Here is a 23,850-nt window from a genome sequence, read left to right as displayed (position 1 = left end):
ATAAAAAGTGAAGGGGATTATTTCAAAACGTTTAAGTTTAAGGAATTCGAAAGAAAGCCGGAAAACCGCGGGGTTGGCACCTATCCTGGAACATATTTATCACAGGGTCCACCAATCCTTAAACCTACTTATTTCACTATGGTGACTCCGGAGTCTACCAATTCTAAAAAAGGCTAGTATTTCACTAGATATACCCTGGGGTCCACCTATCCTCTTCCATTCATCATATATATAAAATGTGCAGGGAAAATTTGGTGATGAAAAGATGAGAACTAACAACAATTGTCTGTTAAACAGACTTGCCACAGACCAAGAATGCAATGAACCGTGCCATCATACAGCACTTCACCACTATTGCTGCTGGATCATAACAACCCCTTTCATGTCACCACTTACAGCTAGATCTAGACCTGAGTTGTCATACTCTTTCCAGTGCATGAGATCTGTCAAATTGAGAAGGCTGGCCGCGTGCTGTGATGATACAATAAGTTGTAAACTTGATGTGCCTCAGGAAAAAGTATGAATTTGAGGTGAGGGGGTTTGAATTAGTTTACTCTATCCTGAAACATTTTCTCTCAGTCTCAGTCCAGAAGGTGGGCGCACCGTTAGAATTAGATCTTTTGGTATCATTCTGGACACGGAGCAGATGGCCCTGGTTCAAATCCCCAAAGCGTAATCACGTCAAGCCATAAACACTTTTACAAAGACCAGACTTCCCTCACACATTTAGATCAGTGCTTGCTGACTGGGCATTTCAGAAAAAAAAGCAAGTTGGTTCTGACATTTTCATTTCAGGGAGGAAAAACCAAGCAAGAAAAACACCTTGTTAAAATGTACGAGAAACATGTTTAATGAGCTTACACACGTCAGTCAAATGGCAGGAACAAAACTCAATGTACAAGAACCCTCTGCAACAATATTACATTCGAGGATCTACTCAGTGAAGGACTAGTCAAGAGAACACTACAGACTCACTGTGTCATGACTGATGAATACTGTCCTAATAATAACTGATTTCATCACAAAATTAATCCCAACAACTGGCTTACTCATGAACAAAACATGGAATACGTACACTTCACAAATTAAATTATGGGCCTCTGAAGACACATCAAATAGTAGTTCGGAGTACAGATAATGATTTCAGAAAAAACAATTCTGAACACAAGTGAGTCCACATTTTACGAATTGAAACATAACCGGCTTATATATATCAGAAACTTAATAAAACATAAGCAAGTACAAGCTTTCATCTGGTATCACAAACTGAATAGGACTGGGGGAGGAAAAAAGGAGGAAATTTTTTTTATCCTGTTACCACCAAAAGTTCAGACTTAGAATTGACATCTCTCCAAATATAACTCTCTTCAGAATACAGTGAAGAGCTACAACTACGAGCAACTCGCATAACAGTCGTTCAGGCACACAGATCTGTGATGATACCAATGTTGGCTGGGTTACTTGTTTACTTCTCGGCAAATGTCTTGAGTCCCTTGAGGAATCCAATGTACTGTTTGTTCTCGTAGGCGGTGCAGTATTCCACCAGCTGGGAGATGAATTCGTCGTTGACACCTCTCTCGTCAAGCATGTCCATGAGTAGGTCAAACAACTCCTGAGGGCGTGGAGAAAGACAGTTGATATAAATTCATAAGTGCCAATTTTTGGGGATAAATCCTGATTTCTGAAAACGTCCAGATCTTGTAATGCATTCCTGTTAATATTCTACCTATTCACATCTTTGCATATATATTTATGTCATGTTGCACTTATATGAAAATAATCTAGAAATACAAAATTCTAGATTTGTTTTCATAATAAGCTGGCATCTTTATTTATTATCTATACAACGAACCACAGGATTTTCTTCCATTAGGCCAGGCTTTTATTAGAGAGAGGTTACTCAAATTAGCAATGACCACGAAAATCCCTTTTTTGCCAGAAAATGTTTGCAAATATGTGCATTTGGTAGCTTTATCTTCACAGAGCATGGAACTTTTTGAATTTTTAAAATCCATCAATAAACAAAAAAGTTACGGATTTTTTAATCAATTAATTTCAGGTACACTTTTATATAATGAAAAAACCCCAAAATATGGGACGTTCTTTGGTGAGTTTTGAGACAATATTCGTCATAACTCGCTCATTTCTCTGAGTATTTAAAAGAAACTTGGCAACCCAGTACATTTTCTAGTGCAGAATCTAGTCCTGCTTTCAGATTTTTCATAGCTATCCTATTTTTTGAGTTATGAAGACGTTTATAGGTAAAAATGTTGGCCGTTTTCGGTGTGTTTTGAGACAATATTTGTCATAGCTCGCCTATTTCTTGGAATGTAAATGAAACTTGGCAGTCTAGTACATTTTTTAATGCAGAATCTAGTCATGCAGTCAGATTTTTAATATCTGTCATACTTTTTGAGTTGTAAAGACATTAACAGGTAAAAAAGTGGCGTTCTTTACAGATTTACAAAGATTATCAGTCATATGTTCTCCCAAAGTCATGATATTTGAATGAAACTTGGCAACATAAAAGTTTCCTCCTTGCCAAGCAATGTTCTGGATCAATTTGTCCCAAAAATGTAAGTAGAGAGCTACTAATAAATCCAGTTTTGTACTAGTAAAAGCATGCATACTTTGTTATAGAAAATAAGATCGTCTCTGTGTAGGCCTATATCCATTGTTGGACAGTGTCCTATTGTGTGGTAGATTAAGATGCGTTCAGATAATATAGTTTACAAGTCATGGGAATATTTCGCATGTGTAGGCTACAACTCATACAATAAATGTAACATATTTACACCCCCTCCCCCCCTTCTCTCTCTCTCTCTCTCACGCGCGCACACACATGCACGCGCGTGCACTCACGCACGCACGCGTGAACGATAACAATGTATAAACGGGACTATCTTCCCAGACTGGACTAAATAAGTACCATACTCTTTAATAACAATCTTAATGCCTCACTTTTCCCAAACAGAGCACACAGGACGAGTCCAAGTGTGTGCTTTCCCAAGAGGGGCGAATAGGCTTTCATAACGCAAACACAATGCCATACCACTTCTCAAGATGTTTGCTTTTCTGTTTCTATTCTTCTGTCATGCAATCAAGCAAATAAAAATGACTACATCTATTGTATTGTGACTAAAATGCAACAAAAACGCAAGTTATCAAGGCCCCCGTTTAGTTTTAAAATATCCTTCCCCCCCCTTTCCATTTCACATAAGCGGGGCCTCGTTTGTAGCGCTCGAGGCGACCGATGGCTGATGACGTCACTCAGTGGAAATTTCCATGCCGCCGGCCGTTCACCCAGAACGCGCAAATGGCAATGTAGCTTTTTCCCTTAGTTACTCCCACATTTTTAAAGATTACGCCAAAACCGCTAAACACAGAAGCATGAAATTTTAAGGGAATAAAGAAAAATGGTGTACAACGTAACAGTCAGTTTGACAAATCACAGCTCCGAAAAACCTTCAAAGCGCACCACATCAACCACTTTCGCAAACGTTTTCGACTGCTTCTAGGATGGGTACAATGTTGTCAAACTGCATACTACGAGATTGACCTCTTTTCTGATTGGCTGCCAAGTTTCATTCATATCCATTCACGAGAAGCGGCGTGAGAGCGAGTTGAAGACAACAACCTTTGCGTTAGTGCGTCCCACGAAACACCCCCGCTGCGGGGGCCAAAAATCGGCAGAACAAAATGCGCTCGGTGGGCATTGCTACTCAAATACAAGGAAAAAATGGGGGATTTTTATTTTCTTTTGGTTTACCATTATTTGCGGTTTAACATTGTTCCATTCATATATATATTATTTGTTTTTGCAATCATTCAAGGAAAAGGCAAAAAAGAAACCACACAGTCCACGACGGCTTTAAGCACGGTCATTGGGAGAAAGCATAAGCGTGATAGAGTGCGAAGTAGACATAATCCAGAGATTTTCATGTAGAAAATTTCCTGTGCTATTTCCTTTTGTTTGTAAGTAGGCCTATAGGGGTCCCGCAGAAGTGTGCGCTGTTATTTTTACCCGCCACGGTAGTTTTTGTTTGTTTGTATGTTTTTGTTTTGTGGTCGAGTGGGAAATGAAAACTCAATTTAGATGGCCAGTCACAATACAGCACACGAGGCCTACACACTGCCTGTGCGTACCACTGCCCGCTGTGCCACATTCATACCACCACTGCCTTCATCCCACCTCGCACGTGATACATAATCAGGATTAATGGATAGCGAGGGTCAAAGGTGAGATCACAGGCAGCCTCCCTTTCTTGTCTTCCCAACTCTCTTTGTATCTTTTTCGTGTGTGTGTAGCTTTGCCCTAGGCTAGATCCTATGTTCATGCGCGAGGCTGTGTGCATCTCTCCGCCTTCCTCGTCGCACGTGTGAGAGTGTGTCTCCATCACTTGCGTTCTTTTACAATGTGTTTCTCTTAACACACTCACTGCTGGGGTGTAGACTGTTCAAACTTCGATGGGTCATCATGAAAGTATGACTGTCTTGTAAATGAAGTGTGCCTCAAGCCAAAGTTACCGTGCTTAAAGGTGTGTAATTTATATAGCACAAATTCGGTAAGAGCCGTTTAGCGTGCTTGAATCCGAAACGTGCTTTATGCCGGTGTGCTTAAAGCTGGCACGGACTGTATAGCTTTGTGAGCTCCATTTACGAAAGCAATACTTATACTGACGTATATATTACCTCCCCAACAAAATTCAGGCCTGCATACTAAAATGGAAGCATCGATCCTGACAGTAGAGTAAAAAACCATGAAAATATTTCTCACAACAGAGGTGCAGATTTTCCAGATAAATTCAGAAGGATTTCTGTAAATATCCAGATTCTGTAATACACCGGTATACCTTACTTCTGCTTATAGTCTACATTTATTGATATATTTTAGTCTCTTTGAATGTCATATTCAGTTTATATAAAAATTCGTGATATGAGACGCATTCAACAATATGATCTGTTAATGTTTACTCTCTGTACAAATAAATGAGTTCATAGGGACCGCAAAGATCAGGACTTTTTTCTTAAACAGTTGGAACCTCTGTTTTATAAGACAATGAGGACCACACACAGTACTTACAGCGTCCATTGTAGCAGCTGAGACTGAGAATGTTGTGTCCTTCCACTCACCACTGTGGAGTGCGACTTCCTGAATTTCAAACTGGTCCTCTGCAGACAGATCATAATAGAACCTGCACATTACTTGAACACATACACACACACACAAGTCAATTCGTTTGTTTTTTTAATGTAGGTGCTTTTACACCTCCCCATTGAAATAATTTTGATAATTTAGGTGTCGGGTTATAAACCGTTATACCGTCCCAGAAGAAAGACCAACACAATATAAAATTTTCCTAACTCAGGTCTCTCGCATCATGTGACGGCAAAGCCCTTACCAGCTACGCCACCACAGACGTCCGTTGTCTCGATTGTTCTTCTATGTGCCGTACAACAGGTTTACCAACATAGCAAATTGAAATAAAACAAAGTACCGTATAAAAGTAACAATGTATCATTGCATAGTATAGAGCACACAACTTTTTACCTAAAAACAAGGACTTATAAATTAAGTCACCCTGCTTCTTATTAATATTACTTTACCGGCGATCATAAGAAAGGTATCACTTTTTTATTTTGTAAAAAAAAATCTAGTCTTCTGCGTCTTTATGCTTTTCTTTTCACACGAATAATACTAAGAAGTCCTAAAAGAAAGCATTGTTACAGTAGTCTCTGCCTAAATGCACGCCGTACACAAACACGCTCTGCCCAAACACACGCTTTTGCTTTCGTCACATGACGGGTTTTTTTACCATATAATAATGTAGACGTACAAACGAATGGTCATTTCTTCTAAACGCACGCTCCGATCCGCGAAACACAGGTAAAGCTCGACAAGGGGAAATTTTCGCTGCAGCCTAGAAGTAAAAGCTCAGTTAAGAATGTATAAGCTGTTCTAGAAAAACAGATGTTTGGTGAGACTTCCCCTCATGCCAAACAGAGTGACGGACTTCATTTTTACACCTAACTTTCCACAGAAAAATAGGTCTAGGACTGGTCGGTGAAATGTGGGGAGGTTGGGGGACTGAAATGTGTTTTGATTGGTCACTGGAAATGCATTTGACTTTGAGAGAAGGTTTCTGACGGGAGTCGGGGTGACTGCATGAAATGTTAGTTAGACCTAGGCTTATGATGCACAGCACGCATGAAAAAACACTAGATAGACCTCTACAGGATTAAAGATTAGTAAAGTAAGCATAATCAGCTGCACTTGAAGAACTTATAACATATTTGTTGAACGAATCACAAGAGAAATGTTTCTCTGAATGTAGAGATCTATACTATGAGTCTGATGTCGTCCATGAATTTACGGTTGGAGGTGGTCGCTTGGAAAGCCACGTGGCTGCGCCTTCGTCTCTATAATAATCACCAACAGTTTCCTCTTAGGCTATCTGTTCCTGACATTTTTATGGTGCATATCATTACATTGAGTCCGTCTTTCTTCCCCCCCCCCCCCCTATTCAACGCCTATGTGCTCTTAACCAGTGTCGGGGAATTCTTCACAAAACAGTCACGTATCGTCACACTATCGGCCAAAGTAACCCCACCCCCAAGGGAGGTCACTAGAAAATCAAGGCAATGAGATGACTGTGTACCTTCCTCCCTTTGTACAGGTTCATGCAAACGCACGCTCCGTATAAACACACGCTAAGGAGCCCCCCCCCCCCCCCCAGTTCAGGCGGAGACTACTGTATAAATGGAGCTTCAATTAGTGTTCACAGCAACAAGATAAAAATAGATAATAATAATTGACCGCAATGCGGCGGATTTTTTTCTATTCTTTGTTTTTTAAATAATTTTTTAATAAAAGAAGTTCAGATCTTTATTTTTCAAAAACCTCAATAACATTTGATCATCACTCAAGAAAGATGGTACGTTTAACTTAGCATCAGAGAAATCAAGCCATCAGAATGCTCGGAGTGTTTCTGCTGTTACCAGGACATTCAATATGTCAAAAGAAAAACTGTGAGGGAAAAATGTGGTCTCCAGAACCCTAGTAGACAAAGATAAAGTAACAAACTGAGAGTGTTAAATTAACATTTAAACAGAAAATATGCTCAAATGAAAATGTGTAATGTCAGTGTCACACCCTTTGAGATAAGTGAAGTCGCATATGATTGATGGACACGGGAGTTCAAGAAAAGAATTGGGTTTCATGCAAATCCGATTGGGGTTCTGACAGGTAAAAAAAAACCTGGGACTTGTGCAGACTCCACTGTACTTACCAATTCTGTCAGCCTCTTGGTCTCCCTTGCTGTACTGTTCTGCATCTTCAAAGGGTTCATCAGCGCTCGGGAAGACACATTGAAGAGCTAGGACTGTCCCATCCCCCTTGCTGATTTCGACCTCAAACGGCGGCCGGCAGACCATCTGTAGTAGACGAGTAGATAACATGTTGTGATTAGCAGTGAGGATGAAGATACAGTGGAACTCGAATTCAACGAGAACTCGGATTCAATGAAAGGAGATGGATTCTTTTTTTCCTTAGATTTAAAATCAGTAAAAATAACCCGGATTCAACGAACACTTACATCAGCAAGCTCGGATTCAACGAGGTTGCTTAAAGGGCGAACAGCTGCCGCAGACGTGGCTTCACTCATTTTTCTCCCACAACGAACTTTATCTATTCCTGGAAACTATCCATTACACCTGCATCGTGAACCATATTCTTTTAGCTGATTGCATTGCATGCGACCAATCAGCGGCCTTCTTTGAAACAAACACAAGCGTCGTTGGCATGCGCATGTGTCTACTCTAGCGAGAGTCAGGGTCAGATGGGCAGCCTGTACCCGTGTGACTGTGAGTGCGTATGTCGGGGGGGCACCAGCGGTCCATGCGCGGAAAGTCTCAGATACAAACGCGTCAGTCTTCTCTGTGTTAGGGGTGGGACTGCCACCTTTTGTCACGGATGGTCATTCGTGGCAATGAAGGGGGGGGGGAATTGTTTTTTTTGTTTTAGTAAGTGTATTACGGCACTCGCAACATAATGAGGTCATATAAGTGCCGAAGATTAGAGGTGTTACAACAAGAGAGTAAAAAACACAAAAAAGGAGGGGAGATAAAGACGATAGATGTTTGATAGGAAAGAAGAAGCAAACCACACGAGAGCACCCGCCAAACACCCGGAGGAGGGGGGGAGGGGAAGGATGATTGGGTTTGAGTTGAGTTTAAAAAAAATTTTTTTAGCAGAGGGTATTACGACGCTCGCCATCTGTATAGGTCATATGAGCACCAGAAGATTAAGAAGGGGAGGTAAGGACGATAGATGTTTGATAGGAAAGAAGGAGCAAACCACATCAGAGCACCCGTCAACCACCCACGGTTTGAGTTTGAGTAAAGACAAGCACATCAAAACAGTAACAGTCATACTTCATTCCATCCGTAGTAGAAGCAAGACAGATGCACAGAAACAATAGGGAAAGAAAAGAAGTAGGCCTAGGACCTACCAGCATCTCCCTCCAACCACCCCTGGAGTGGGGAGCATGTCACAGAACAGATGGTCAATAATGACAGCTTCATACAGCTAGTTTCTACACCAAGTCTGCCCTCCATACAGAGACGAAAACCCCACTGCAAACAATTTTTTTTTATAGTAGAGGGTTTTACGGCGCTCGCAACTGCATAAGGTCATATGAGAGCCAAGGGGTGGGTGTCAACAGAGGAGTCTTTAGGGAATCAGACTTAGACTGCTCACCTCTCTAGCTTCAACAGCACAAGGTCTGCTTCGACTATCAAGGCACCCCGGAAATAGCAGGTCACAAGAGAGTGACAAACATACAAAAGAAGTAGAGGAAAATGACAATAGTAAGGATCAGGAAAGAAAAATCAACAGTTTCCTGTTATAGATCTGGCACAGTTAAGAGCGTGACAAGAGTCAGCCCATTTACAATTCTACTATGCTTGAATGAGAAATGTCCCCCTTTTGGGAATGGCCTAAAGACACCTCAGTGAGTGGCACTGCCGCTGGGGGTACTGCAAACAATATCAAAAGTGTGCCTCACCCCTACGACACTGAAATGTTAAATTATAACAACAGAAGTCCCAGTACTAGAAAAAAGGCGGCTAAAGCAGAAATAAGCAAAACAGAAACCTCTATAAATAAGTCATGAAAATCACTGACAGTGTAGTCAAGTGATAAACACATGATGTGGTTCATGCATTCACAGGAAAGTGTTAATCACACACCAGTCCCAAAAACTTCTCTAGCTTCAATTTAAGCCTTCACAGAGTTATGAGCGTGACACGAGTCAGCCCATTTACAATTCTTCTGTGCTTGAACGAGAAATGTTCCCCCTTTGGGAATGGCCTAAAGACACTTCAGTCAAAGGCACTGCCCCGGGGGTCTCCCTAACGTTTATGGCAAACGTTAACAAGTCATTTAACTCAGAACCGTACCCCTATTTGTAACAGCTGCTGAAGTAATGAACTGTGATCAGACAAACAGACAAGCTGCCAGGTAGTGACTCAAAAATAAAGGGCGGCATGACAGCACATAATTTTTTTAACTACATTGTCAAATAAGTTAGCAAGACAGAATTAAACAAAGTGTGAGTGTGTGTATGTGTGCATGAGAGAGAGAGAGAGAGAGAGAGAGAGAGAGAGAGAGAGAAGAGAGAGAGAGAGAGAAGAGAGAGAGAGAGAGAGAGAGAGAGAGAGAGAGAGAGAGAGAGAGAGAGAGAGAGAGAGAGAGAGAGAGAGAGAGAGAATGTAAGTCCACATACATCATAATGTAAGTGCGTGAGTCTGAGAACAAGGAAGAGAGATTGAAGACCACATTGGGGACAAATGAGCAAAATGTCAACTGTTTCTTTCTTCTTGTGTGTGTGTGTGTGTGTGTGTGTGTGTGTGTGTGTGTGTGTGTGTGTGTGTGTGTGCGCGCGCGTGCAAGCGAGATTATAATTTTACAACAGCTTGTGTTCCATTTTCCCTGATTAACATCCCCGCCATCCCCCCTCCTGACTCCAAGCTCTCACGATTGTCTCATTATTTTATGAAATGTGGCTAGGATCATGTGCTACATACCTTGTGCATCTTTTGCATATCATTCCAAAATTACTACATAGCTTTGTTTCTTTGTGAGGTCATCGTTTATTTCCCAGAATAATCAATGTGAAGTACAGTTTAAGGATATGAGACCAAATTCTCCCTAAACCCCAACCCTTTAGTTTGTCCAAAAAATGGAGTGTATCAAAGTTCTAGACAGGGAAGTCTTGGTTGCCGATTTCAGATGTAGTTTAAACACTTGTTACCCAACTGATGCTGACTGTAAACTTTACAAAATTAAAGACATTGTACTGTGAAAGTATTAATTTTAACTCCTGTTGCAAGTAAAAAAAAAAGAAAGAAAGAAAGAAAGCCTGAAATTGCCCCTAAAGTTTTAGAGATGTACTAGGTATTTTTGCATGACACTAGCATGACAGCCAACAGATGAGCTTGAGGACTTTACAGCAGAGTCCACTTACACTGAGATCTGCTGGACTACTGGAGTTTCTTTGTTTGAGCCATGTTTTTGGTTCAAAGACATTCTTTAAAAAGTGAAGAATAAAATCAGGTTTCAGTTTTCTTTTGGTTTGCTCATATTTTCGGATTAACAGTGTTCGTTTTCAGTGGCCTCCACCATTTGTGTTACGACGTGGTGGAATCAGGCACTCGTCAATTTTTGGACATGTAGAGCCATCAGTATCATATCAAAGCTTATTCATTTGTCTTGCTTTAAGTGAAAATAATACTCATACGTCATGAATAGTGATTATTCTGAATAGCAGTCGAGATACTTGTGACTGAAGGAGGCAGGGGTTGTCTGGTTTCAGAGGTAAAATTACCAAGACAATGGCAGCAAAATTTGGCCACTTCCAAAGCTTGAGAGGGGGCTCTCGAGGCCTAGAGGTTAAGGTCTTGGTCTCTCATTCATAGGCCACGGTTTCGAATCCGCGTGACGACCGAAAAATTTTCTTCTCTAAAATTGTCTCCTTTCACCTCCTTTCCTGCTCTTTAGCAATGTTCTGTCGTCTGCTTCCGTCTCCCCTTTCTGCCCCCACTCCCTTTAACCCCTCCTCTGGGCTCCTGACTCTTTCTGCAGCCTTTCTACTGCTACTCTTCGGCTCCTTCTCACAGCTGTCTTTCATCCATACCCCTGATCATACGGTAGGTAAGATCAAACACCTAGCCTTCTCGGATAAGGGCAAAAAATCTTGGAGGTCCTGAGTGCAAGTTGCGCACGTTTAAGATCCCATGGTGGTCTAAAATTGATAAGAATAGGCTTCGGCAGTCACCCGCGCATAATTCAAAATTTCCTACCAACTGAAAATATTAGGTGTGTCCCGCGCGATCATATGACCTTATGCAGTTGTGAGCGGCGTAAAACACTTACCCCCCTCCCCCCCAAAAAGCTTGAGAGTCCTTACAAACTGTAAATTTACATTTATGTGTCTTAAATCAATATTTTTTAGTAAAATCCAAACAGCAAATTGTTTTTAAATGGACCTTAAAGGTGTAGAGTCAACAACAAAAAATTCGATAAAAATTGCCAAACGGACAGAAAAATCCCAGTTTCTTCGATTTCATTATTTTGACAAGCGCCTGATTTCACCACAATGCCTCATATGACACTATATATTACAGCACATTATCCTTAGAACAATTAACAGTTATGGGCAAAATTCACTTGTTTGCCATAAACAAGGCACATGCGAATGGAACTAATTTGGCCAAGGTATTTCATGCGCCACACTGACTGTTACTGTTAACTGTTAACCATCTTGCATGAAAGAATCCTATTCATGCTCATATTGTCTTTCACTAATTTGATGTCTGCCATATCTTCAAGCAAGTCCCTCTTAGCACTAAAAAAATCGAAATCTAAAAGATAGGACATTCATATGTCAACAACTTCATGATGAATTGAAACTGAAATTGTATAGAGGTGTAACACTCCTGTCAAACACTTTTTAAGAAGCAGGACCTCTAAAATTACCTGCCATCTCCAATAGGACCAAGACAAAAGGAAAAATTTGTGCGACTTCATTCCAAGCTGAGACTCGAAAAAGTGAACACCCAATCTCACAACTCACAACAATTATGGGTCTAGTAGTCTTACAACTAGACTACGTTACCAACGCCACCAGAACTTCCCTTTTATGCAGTGCTTATGATACTGAGTAAAAAAAAACAAACAGCCCCAAAACAGTCAGCCCTTACCTGTGGCGGCTCATCTTGTTTCTCTGGAGCACTCTCTGCAATCACAGAATCCACCGCTCCATTTACACTCAGTCTGACAATAACTCTGTTGAAAATCAAATTAAATTGTATCAATTAGGGGCAGTTTAATTATTTTTTTTTTTCATTTAATGGAAATTTATCAATTGCCTTTCCAGACTCAAAGAAAAACAAGAAAATTTAGGATGCCACTCAGTTTTGAACCTCCTGCCTCTTTGGTCAGCCAGTACAACAGCAGGGAACTTGTTAGTGAAGGTAGGGGGTTGTGCTGTTATTGAGTAAGTGACTTCAAACCCCCCCTCTCAGCATATGCATGTGTGAGGGTGACTACTCAGCATCACTTAGGAATTTCTTGTCCAGCGTTCACTTCACCAACAGATATGTGGCCACTAAAGCAAAATAAAGATTGGTATCAGTTGTCTCATTGTCGGTGCCCCTAAACTACAGAGCAGCCAATCTTTCCATCTTTTTATCATAAGGGAACCAAACATAGCAATGGAATAAAAATAACAAGGGCAAATGTAATCCAGTTCAGGAATATTTGCCTCTAACATTCAGTTCAAGTCTCAGCATTATCTGTCATGGTCAGTCCTTCAAGAGGCATTGAGGAGTGTGAAACTGAAACTCTTCTCTCTTAAAATTTGACAACATCTGCTGGAGTTCATTCAAGGGGAAGAAAAATGAAAGACCTTGCTTCGCTCAAATCTCGAATTCAAAGAAACTGAATTGTGAACCCGACAAATTAGCTTATAAAGTCAGGGATCATAATACTTATTAAGTTAAATTGAACAACTGAATGTTCAGAATAAGTACATTAATGGCTCCATACAAAATAATCATATCAAATCAATAATTTCCACACCCGCGTATATATAACATCAGATGTAACTTCCTCCATCACTGATTTGTCATGTTATGAATGTCATGGAGCTCTCCTTTCTCTCTCCCAGCACTAAAAACTAATATCAAATAGATGGAAAATAAAATTTTCTTTAAAATTACATTTTTTTTTCATAGAATCTATAGAAACAAAAAAAAATTCAATTCTGTAAACATTTTATAAACTGCATGAACTGACAAATCAGAAAGTTAGAAAACATTCTTACTTTTCAGAGCCTTTTGATTTCGTAAGGGTTATGTCTCCACCTTCAGTTGTGACCTCAAATCCAGAAACTTTTGGCAAGTCATCACTTGATCTTGATGTTTCAAACTGAATTTCTTTGTCCAAAAAGGATGATATCTCTTTATCCACTGCCAAGATGGAACAAAAAGGAGATGAGAAATATAGTTTTATTGCCTAAAGACAAATGAAAAGTAGGAGTCTGTGGCCCAAATCAGGCTGCCAGACTCATGAGCAACAGGTTGAGGGTTTTAAATTCCATAGTTGTACTGGCACTGTTCTGCTGTAAGAAGAAATTTTAAGAAGTGAACACAGAGCACAACATAAATTACATGAAGCATGAAACTTGAAGATATCAATGGTACACATAATCCATCAGTCCAGGAATAAGGACACAGGTGTTTCGGTCATAAAAAGATAAAAAACTGAGCATTTAAAAGCATGATCAGAAGCAGTTGGACTTGGAAAAACTAAACAACTTACATAAAACTTATAAATAATTGGCAGAGACCCATACCAGGAATGGTCTTATCAGGAATAGTATCCACATCAACCAGTCATCAAATGCACTGTGTCCTTTCTTTTTCATAGCTGTAGTGCCATGGCTTCAACTGACCGTTCTAGATAAACTTTTTTTTTTCAAGACACACTGACTTTTAGACTTCTTAACTGAATCCGTCCATTTGGCCGCTGACAGCGGCTCTGGGTTTTTCGCTGCCGCCATTCGACCGCTGTGAGCGGCTCAACAAAATCTGAGCGAAATCTGAAACAAATGTGCACTTTTTAACGTAGTTTACTTTTTAAGTTGTCGAAAGGCAGTAGAACTTGTAAACAAGCCCGACCTCAATCTCCGAGCGCCAAAATCGATCGAAACTCCGCAAAATTCTCGCAAAAATCGTTGTTTTGTGGTCGCTATGTAGGGAGGGTAAACAACACAGTGCCTGGTATAATTAAATGGCCCTTCAGTGAAAGATATTCAACTAAATATGTGAAATTCTAGCATAAAATTTGTCCTTGGGTGATATCGCTACAATTTTGTGTTGATTCCTGTGGATTATAAGGACTTGTAGAGCTGAGAAAATGAGGTGAGTGAAAAATTTTCCAAGAGGTGTTGCGCAATTTTTTTTCCTCATTCGTTTTTGTCTGAAGGAAAATACAAACAAACAGAATAATAGGTCATTGTACTTTTCACTTTTTCATCCTCTGTTGCCGTTAAGCATCGAGGGGAGGCAGTTTTCTATGGTATGGTAGGCCAGCTCCGAGGCTCTTTCAGTTGTGATGTTATGCTTTCTTAGTGTTTCTTTGACACCCTCGATCCACCTTTTGCGTGGCCTTCCTCTTCCTTTATAATTACTTTCCAGAGTGCTAGGTGTAGTAGGCTCTCAAGGCTGGCTGGTCAGGTGACATGCGTAACAGGTGGCCAAACCATTTTATCCCGTTTTTCTATGTAACACAGGCAGGACTCAGTGCCGATAGCTGCTCTTACTTCTTCATTTCTCTGCCTGTCTCGTCTTGTGATGTTAAGGGTTTTGCTGAGACATTTCATTTCGCATGCAGAGATTTTGCTTTCATGGGTTTTGCTTAAAAGGTCCAGGTCTGGCACTGATAACACAATGTTGTATGAATATTGAGGTGATAAGCTGTCTCTTTGCGTCCAAGGAGATGTTTGGATGAGATAGAAACGGTGCGAGCTGGTAGGTGACAGCATTGGCTTTTTGAGTTCATATATTTCTATTTCGAGATCTCTGTCTACCCATTTTCAGAAAGAGTGCTGCCAAGATATTTAAACTCTCTCACCGGTTTCAGTTGTTTACTATTGACATGGATGTTCAGGGGACTATGGTTTCGGCTCACATTCATACTTCTGTTTTTGATGTGCCATGTTGAATTTCTCACAGGTGTTGTTGAGTTCGGTAGTGTGATTTTGGAGGCTTTGTTGGTTATGATGAATTAGACATTGGTCGTCATTGTAATTGATATAATCAGATTTCTCTATTGATTCCCATTGGTTTGGTATATATGACAATACATATTTGTGTATAAAGCTTCACAGTTGAGTAATGCATTAAATAGGTGCACCCCCGGTCAAAAACTGAACAGGGAAAAATAATTCTGTCCACAGCCTGAAAAAATCATGGATGGAATCATCAGTTAAAATTGTAGAATTAAAAGAGGGTATTGGAAAAAAACAAAGAGAAGGGGAAAAGAAGAAGAAAACGAAACTTTAAGGCAAGGGTACGACTAGCATAAATTGCTATAGCACAGGCACTTTGTATGACAGTCACTGGTGGTAGTGATAGACTGGCATCATGTCACAAAAAGGCCTAAAAAAGAAACACAATGTGCAAGACAACATTCTCACTACTCACTGACTGCTGCACTGTCAACATCCCTCACCACTTTCTTTCTGACAAGCGGACAATTATAGAACGTCAGATGTACGCCACTGGCCGATATTTATAATAGTAACAGCCATCTTAATTTGTTTGACGTCATTGTCATTGAGAGATTCTCACTTTGCTGTCAGTCAGCAGGGTGGCAACACGACCTGCCGACTCGAATTAGTATATAAAATTATATTTTCTTTGTAACTTGCTGAACTGTTCGGTTCCGTTGTCTGTGATTGTGAAGCGCCCTTCTTCCGCCCAAATTGATTCTGATGCTGTGTACACTAGATCTAGATCTAGATCTAGATTACTAGAATTCTAGGCTTGTTCCTTCATACTTCATGTCAATCATGTCATTGTCAAGTTCAACATATTCTGATGCAATCTGCATAGCAAAGGCCTTTCGCCTTTCATTTGACAGAACTTACCTTCAGTACTGTAAAATGCAATGGGCTGCTTGTGTGCAAAAGAGCATGAGGTGCCTTTTGTGTGTCTCGATCTCAAAGTTGACAACGTACTGTGTGCCCTTGGAGTTGCGACTGTGTTGGGGCTGGAAAGCGCGGACGTGCCAAGCAGGTACCTCGCTGAAATTCCAGACTGTTTAGGTATACAGGAAAGTCTTGCACTATTACCAGGGACAATCTTTGTGATAGCAGCAAGAGCTGACTTGACTGCTTTCGCCATTCTAATGATAAAAAGTAGATAAGTGCTGCTGTACACAGGTAATAATGTTGCGGCTCTGTACGAGACAACAACCAAACACACGCATGGACTGCAACTTTAACCTTCAAAGGACGACAACTGTGTTTTATGTCCGGGTCAAATTAAAGGGAGCAATCATTGAATTGATTAGCCTTATCTTCATTTCTTCTGCTCGCTTGCTTATAATTGGTCTTTGATCACACCGAAGACGACACGGTGCTAGCAGCTTAGCTTAGATCTATGCATTTGATGGTAAATGAAATTAAGTCCTGAATTGCTTGCATCGTTAAACAGACTGTATGTTTTTTTTTGTAATGCTACAATTTTGTATTCTTTTCTTTTCGTAACTATTTGATTTGCTTGATATCGTCCTTTTCATTCTCTTTTCTTCACAGGCAGTGTGCAGGGAGGTGTTATTATAATATTTATTCTGTTGAGCTGAGCCAGGCACAAGACCTTGAGTGAGTGAGAGTCTTGCTTGAGCGCACGCACTGTAGCCTCTCTGACTGAATGCGTGAGCTTTGAAAGCTTTCAGAGTTCTGAGTCATATTGAAATCTCAGTAAAAATAGGCCCATTTTAATCGTTGATATCCACCTCCCCCGCTCTATTATAATATCGTCATTAAGCATTGCTTTTATTCACTTTTAATTGTTTTAATTATAATTATATTACACGTGTATTATAATCCTTTTGATAGGGTCAGCACGAGGTTCGACGTCCTTGGCTTGAATTTTGAGCTGCTCATCATTTAATTCGGTAGATATCTATTGAGAATGGATTAGCTTTCTCAGTGTGCTAGGACTATATATAATATATAATATGTTGGATTAAACATTAAACTAACATATCAATGCTGTAGGCGTAATAGCTAATTTAAAATGTGGAAAGCATTTTAAAAAACTTAATTCCAAGGAAAGTTGACAACAATACTTTGTCTTCATTGTTAGGTGCAAAATACATTCAAGAAACACTATTAATAATGTTGAGAACTTTTGAAGACAGGAGGGCAAAATAGTTAAAGATGCCACTCTCGTGTGTCAAGTAAAACTTTCATATTTTGTTCAATCAAAAATTCTGATTACTTTATGTATGTTTGTTTATTTTCTTTTTTTTAGTAAGGTTCTACGGTGCTCACAACTGCATGAGGTCGTATGAGCGCCAAGGGGTGGATCTCAATAAAAAGAGTCCAAAACGGAGAATCAGGCTTACTCTGCTCACCTCTTTAGCCTCAACAGCACAATTTAAAGTCTGCTTCGACTATCAAGGCACCCCGGAAATAGCAGTTGACAAGAAAGTGACAAACATACAAAAGAAGTAGAGGAAATTGATGATAGTAATAATAAGGATATGAGGAAAGAAAAAGCAGTATATAGTTATCCCCCTATGTTGTTCCGGCACAGTTGTATGAATGAGCATGACATTGATAAATGATCCCATTTACATTTCTACTGTGCAAAAGAATATGTTAATATCCCCTCTAGGGACTAAAGACACTTCAGTCAGTTGCACTGCCCTGGGGGCAGAGCTGGTTGTAACGGAGTACAAGTACTCCGGTACTTGTACTTACGTTACAATTTACGGTACTTTTACTGTACTCCGGTACATTTTGAGAACCAGTACTTTTACTGTACTCCGATACTTTTTATAAAAGTACTTTTGAGTACTTTTCAAGTACATTTTGAGTACATTTGAAGCTTAATGAAAGAATAAGTGCCGACATTTCCGATCATAATTTACGGAACAAACACCCGGGTGGGCACAGCCGATCAACCAAGAGTTAAAAGTTGAGATTAAAGAACTGCCCGTCGCGTCAAAGATCAGCCACTCTTGTGAAAGTGATCACATGCGCTGTAAAACTCCATGAAACGGTACAATGATCCCCTGACGGGATCACACCGAGGTGTGAACTGACCGATGGGCGTTTCTTTTCCCCAAACATCGCACTCGCATCTGAGCTCGCCACCTGAACTTTCATCCCTCGCTGGGTGGGTTGGGCCTACAAGTTCGCTCCAGGCAGGATCACATCGAACTGTGAACTCTTCCCTGACCATTGAAGTTGAAGGCAGTTTTTCTCTATTCCCGAAATTGCGAGACAGCCTGAATTTTAATTGGTGTGGTCACAGCGTAATGGTACGTAACGACAAAGGCGGGGGGACTCAATCAGAGATGGAAGGCTACAATTTTTGGACAGGTAAATGGGAGGGGCAACTGGATAAACGTAGATAAAGATCTCGAGACGATATGCTAATGAGTGTACGGTATAATATTATGGCTTGCCTCATGCCACCGTGCTACTGTGATTGGTCATCAAGGATGACCGCTCTTTGCTCGCCATATGTCATAAACCTACCCAGGGGTCACGTCAGTTCTTGGGTCTCTGTAGATTCTTCCTTAGTTCGTCGGGCTAAGATCCCATATTTCCCTTTCTCCCGAGCACTGGGATCTTAGGCGGAGACTACTGTAGTGGAGAATTTTTGGTTACACTAAACTTACTAGACTCTAGGAAATTACATGTAGGCCTATTTTGGTTTGCCGTGGGCGCCGTGGACTACACAGTGTGACCAAACTCTGTCTTACCACTATTATAATCAATTGAAACTGAAACTGAGTTCTCAATGTATATCAATCTAACAATTTTTTAGGCTACCTAAATTTCTTTTTTCCTTTTTTTTGTGGTTTGTGCTCAAGGCTACCTTGATTCCTTGAGGATTTGTTAAAGAAGAATTCAAAGCACTTTTTTTTTTCCTGGCCATTTTCATCATTTTTTTATTTTCTTAGATCAACTTTGTCTCTGCATTTTCCAATTTTGATACGTTTCCTACTTTCCGACCTCTAGGACTGACTTATATTTGATCATATTGTCTTGCTCAAACAAATTCTATTCATAATATCACTTACTCACTAGTTGCGGCTGTTCGTTTGCTGGGTTGTTTTTTTCAATTTCACGGACAATTTCCACCAACGTTCAGTGCGTACATGTATATTCAAATGCTTTGTATACTGTTTACATTATTAGTAATAAATGGCCGAATTTGTCAAATATTCTAGATATGTTATTCAATATGATGTTTTGCATTAGCACTGAAGTGTTTTAGCATATTAGCAGAAAGTACTCAAAATGTACTCATAAGTACTTTTTAAAAAAGTACTTGTACTCAAGTACATTTTACAGGTAAGTACTTTTACTGTACTTAAGTACATATTTTAGATTGTACTTAAATTTGTACTTAAGTACCTTTTTAAAAGTACTTTAACAGCTCTGCCTGGGGGGGGATGTTTGTTTCTTGAGACATATAATATAGGCCTAGGGCCTAAAATATAATATTTTGTAACAGTTAAAAAGACAGCACATATGTTACAGTTTATTTTAGTAATTCGTACTTTTTTTTGTTAATCTTTATAAAGTCTATTAAAATGTTAAAACCTTTTTTCCACTTTTTTTGTCTACAGACTCCCGCTGTACTGTATTTGTAAAGAATACTTGAAACCATTTAAGCTACTCTCAGCATAATGAGCCATGTAGGAGTAACCTCAGAAGGTGACAGTGTCGGTCTGGCTTCACGTCAGGGCTTATGGCTTGGCGTTGACCTTGGAACTACTTCGGTGAAAGCTGTCCTTCTTGATGCAGAGGGCAAAGTTGTTGCTACTGCCTCTAAAGCTACTGACACTCAGGTTGAAAGTAGTATAGGAAGCTCCGGCAATGAACAGAATTCTAGGAAAATACTGGAGACTGTCAATGATGTCGTTGTGCCATTACTCCAGCAGCATGCTGGTCCTGTTGAAGGTACGAGGTCACTGTATTATGCTATATATGTTATTATATCACAGCTAACTGTTAAATGACCTAAGCCCAGAAAGTAAAATTTAACGGGGGATGGGAAAATAAACTGTTTCATTCTTTGAACATTGTAACCTACATGTATCTCTTCTTGCTTTTTTCAACATTTGCAATTTGAATTTTGACAAAATATTTCTGGAACAAATGCAACTGTACCTGAGATCAAGAGACTGCAATAAAAAAACAATAAAAAAATTGGGGGCTTGGTACATTTTATACAGCTGGCCAATGATATGTTGACTACATCTAAAACAATTGAGACAGTAATATTTTAAGTGTGATTTGTTCTTCTGATTTTGGGTCATTCCATGGAAAAAGAAACTGCACAGGCATTTGTAAATCAGAGAAGATGACTTGCTGATGAAAATTCGAAGCAGGGGTAGCCATTCATTATGTTTTTTAGAGACAGCCTTCTTCTAACTAAATAAAACCCTAAAAAGAAAATGACTCTAACATTGTTGAGAATCTTTTCAGCAAGTTATCAAACATCCATGTTATAGGTGTCCCTGCAGTTTCATTTTTTTAATGGAACGGCCGCTTCGAAACCAGAGGTCCAGAACAGAAATGTGCCGCTGACTTATTTTGGGCAGATAATGGAAAACTGAATGTCGATCCATCTATTGTTTTCAGGTAAAATGTAATCTCCTCAGTAAAAAGAAACAGTGATCCTCCATTATGCAAATTACATTATAAAGACATTAAAGTTGATGCTTTCAAGCAGTAAGCCTACTCTTTGTAGTGGTTTAAGCTAGTCCAAGTGAAATTTGAGATGCTCAGGAGTTATGTAATTTCTCTTCTATATTGATAAAAAAAAATTTCATCTTTCCTTTTTAAGGCATTGGTCTCACAGGACAAATGCATGGTGTTGTTTTGTGGGGAGCGCGAAAAGAACTTGTTGGAGATGATCAGTTCCCCACTCTGGACATGGGACGGCCGTGCAGCAATAACTACACCTGGCAAGATCAAAGATGCTCTCAGGAGTTCTTAGGTGAGAAAAATACAGTCGAAGTTGTCTAAGATGGCCACCCATTGTCGAAAAGAAAAATGGCTGTTTTACACAGTATCGTTACAATGTCTTAAAAAATACAATTCTATTAGGGAAATTGGATATGGCTCTTTTTACAGGTGTAATTGTCTTATACCATTGGCCATTAAGAGCTAGTTCAATTGTACATGCTGTGGAGTCTTCTTAAATTGAGCTTGATTAATCCAAAACAGTGGGAAATCGAAAGGAAAAAATAAAGAAAAGCACTGATTTGTTTTTCCTCTATTTGACCATCCTCTGTAAACTCAAAACCCAGCGAGACAGAAGAAAGTCTGATAGCCTCGTAGCTTTTGGTTCAAGCAGATTCCACCATATATACAACGGAGTTTGCTTGTAATACACTTTTAAGGAGTCACATTAAGTTGGTCAAGGTGGAGAGTTAATTTCTTTTATCCCTTTGTTAAAGCGCTTCAGAAGACACCATTCTATAAGTTATTCACCTCTAGCTTCCTTTACACTCAGGAGTGGTTACACGCTAAAGGAAAGCTCATGCTCATAGCTTCATGCACCAGGGTAGAGGATGTCTGTCTGCTGCGTGAGTGTGTCAAATCGAAAGCCGAAGTGTATACCTATTGGGTCGGCAGTGCAAATGATAGGACTGGACTTAGGCCAGTGTTTATACTTAAAAAGAGTTTTTTGATTTGATGCCACTCTAAAAAAGTGAGTGGCATCTATAGTGTAGCAGTTTATGCATGTATGTAGTATAGGGTTTTACGGCGCTCGCAACTGCTAAGGTCATATGAGCGCGCGAAACACAAGTTGTTTACTTTCGCAAAAGTTCACTCCACGATTGGTTAACTAATTGACTTTAAAATGCTAAAATGTTAAAATATTAAAATTCAGTGTAAATATATTTGTGATTTAAAACAACTCTTATAGGTAACAATAAAAATTTTAAATAGTATGTTTTCATTTTTCATTTTACAACTTGCCATAAAGGCCAATGGCCTTAGTGTAGCAGTTTAAAAGGCTTTGCTGTTGCCTGCAGAAGTCAAAGGTTTGGTTCCTGTGTGGGGAGGATTTTTATGGAGTATCTCAGACTTCAAGCTGGGATGTTGTGTCCCTCTCAACCCGGGTAGGCCCTGACCGGCCGGTTTGAAGCCCACCTTCCAAGATGATCTAAACGAGAAAGCATTTGGAGACAGTTACTTTCAGTCTATGTTGCAAAGAACTTTCAAAAGTAACTTTCATGGTATCGCTTTGGGGCAAGTATTATGTTAGAAGTATACAGAGTCTTTGATGACCACCTTTGGAAAAAACTTATGCTCTAATGAATTGCGATAGAATAATTGTGAATTACCTCCCCTTTTCTGTCAGTTGAGACAGAATCTGTCTGAGGACACTATAATAGATCCAGATTGGACGGATTTAGATGATCTTTTGTCTTCATTTGATTGCTGGGGGGGGGGGGGGGTGTTCCTGGTCAGTTGGAGGGAGGGGAAGGGAGGTGTATGACTTGCACTTTTGTAGATATCACATTATAAATGTTGCTTGCAAGGCTGATGGTGCGTAGAGAGGTGGTGTACACATCTTTTTATTGCACTTTGAATGCGCTTTTACAAACATTGTAATTTTACACTTCCCTTCCATGCTGGTATCCTTTTGCTATAGTTTTCTTCTATCCGCATGTCAGAATGCAGGTGTAAACTCTATTAGTATTGTGCATGCCCGAGGGGGTTCTCATATAGGAGTTATATATGTGTCATAACGCGATGGAATCAGGAGCATGTGGTCTTATTGGTATCATCTTAAAGCTTGTTCATTTGTCTTTCTTTTGATGAAAAAAATATCCATCTGTCTTCAATTAGAGGCAACATATTTAGAATTGAAGAAGCTGTTGTTTTTCTTTCCTATCAAGCGTCTATCATCCTGGATCTCTCCTCCTTCTTTTTTGTCTTTGTTACTCTCTTGTAACACCTCTAATCTTCGGCACTTCTATGACCTTGTGCTGCAAGTTCCGTAAAACTCTGACTAAAAATAAGAAGTACAAGTAGGTGCCAGACTTAAAATTGTTGAGAAAATTGCTGCCATAGTTTATTGACTTCCTAAGCTTAAGAGTCCTTGGAAACTATAAATATATTTTGTGTGCCCTTTATCAACATTTTCCACTAAATACACACATAAATGTGTTTTTAATAAAATGGATGAATGGTGCTGAGCCGAAAAATTAAAATTCAATAAAAATTGCCAAACAGGAAGAAAATTGATGGTTTCTTTGATTTCATTGTTTTCATGAGTGCCTGATTTCGCCACGATGCTGGCATATAGACTGAGAGCTCTCACAGGAGAAGCATTGATGAGTATTAATTGCAACGCCTGCTTAATCTTTAAATTACATTCTTTCAAAACACCTATACAAGTAATTATTGTGAAAACAATCTTAGACTTTCTCTGTTGTGGTTTGCTCCTACTTTCTTATCAAACATCTGTCGTCCTGATCTCTCCTCCTTCTTTCCTATCAAACATCTATCGTCCTGA

General features: G+C 39.7%; 2 protein-coding genes across 3 annotated transcripts in view; one reads left to right on the top strand and one right to left on the bottom strand.

The window, feature by feature from the left end:
- Window positions 1–826: 826 nt before the first annotated feature.
- On the bottom strand, window positions 827–16,588 carry LOC101863882 (conserved regulator of innate immunity protein 3). The gene is made up of 6 exons (XM_005093635.2): window positions 16,215–16,588; window positions 13,386–13,530; window positions 12,262–12,346; window positions 7,290–7,434; window positions 5,084–5,172; window positions 827–1,612 (listed from the first exon to the last, which is right to left on the bottom strand). Exons 1-6 carry the CDS (start codon window positions 16,468–16,470, stop codon window positions 1,466–1,468), a joined length of 867 nt encoding a protein of 288 aa, XP_005093692.1. The 5' UTR covers window positions 16,471–16,588; the 3' UTR covers window positions 827–1,465.
- A 58-nt stretch (window positions 16,589–16,646) lies between these two features.
- The window catches only part of LOC101864370 (sedoheptulokinase), a 28,880-nt gene continuing 21,676 nt past the window's right edge, over window positions 16,647–23,850 (top strand). The window contains exons 1-3 of one of the 2 annotated variants that reach the window (XM_005093640.3): window positions 16,647–16,740; window positions 19,940–20,273; window positions 21,163–21,315. In XM_005093640.3, coding sequence (XP_005093697.1) covers window positions 20,000–20,273; window positions 21,163–21,315 — 427 coding nt within the window. In that variant the 5' untranslated portion in view covers window positions 16,647–16,740; window positions 19,940–19,999. Of the gene's footprint in view, window positions 16,741–19,732; window positions 20,274–21,162; window positions 21,316–23,850 lie in introns of those variants that run through there. The other variant, XM_013079886.2, reaches the window with a different exon arrangement.

This window comes from Aplysia californica, unplaced genomic scaffold (assembly GCF_000002075.1).
Source record: "Aplysia californica isolate F4 #8 unplaced genomic scaffold, AplCal3.0 scaffold00067, whole genome shotgun sequence".
Taxonomy (NCBI): Eukaryota; Metazoa; Mollusca; class Gastropoda; order Aplysiida; family Aplysiidae; genus Aplysia; species Aplysia californica.
The sequence above is the reverse complement of the archived record's forward strand: the minus strand, read 5'-3'. Positions and strand labels throughout refer to the sequence as shown.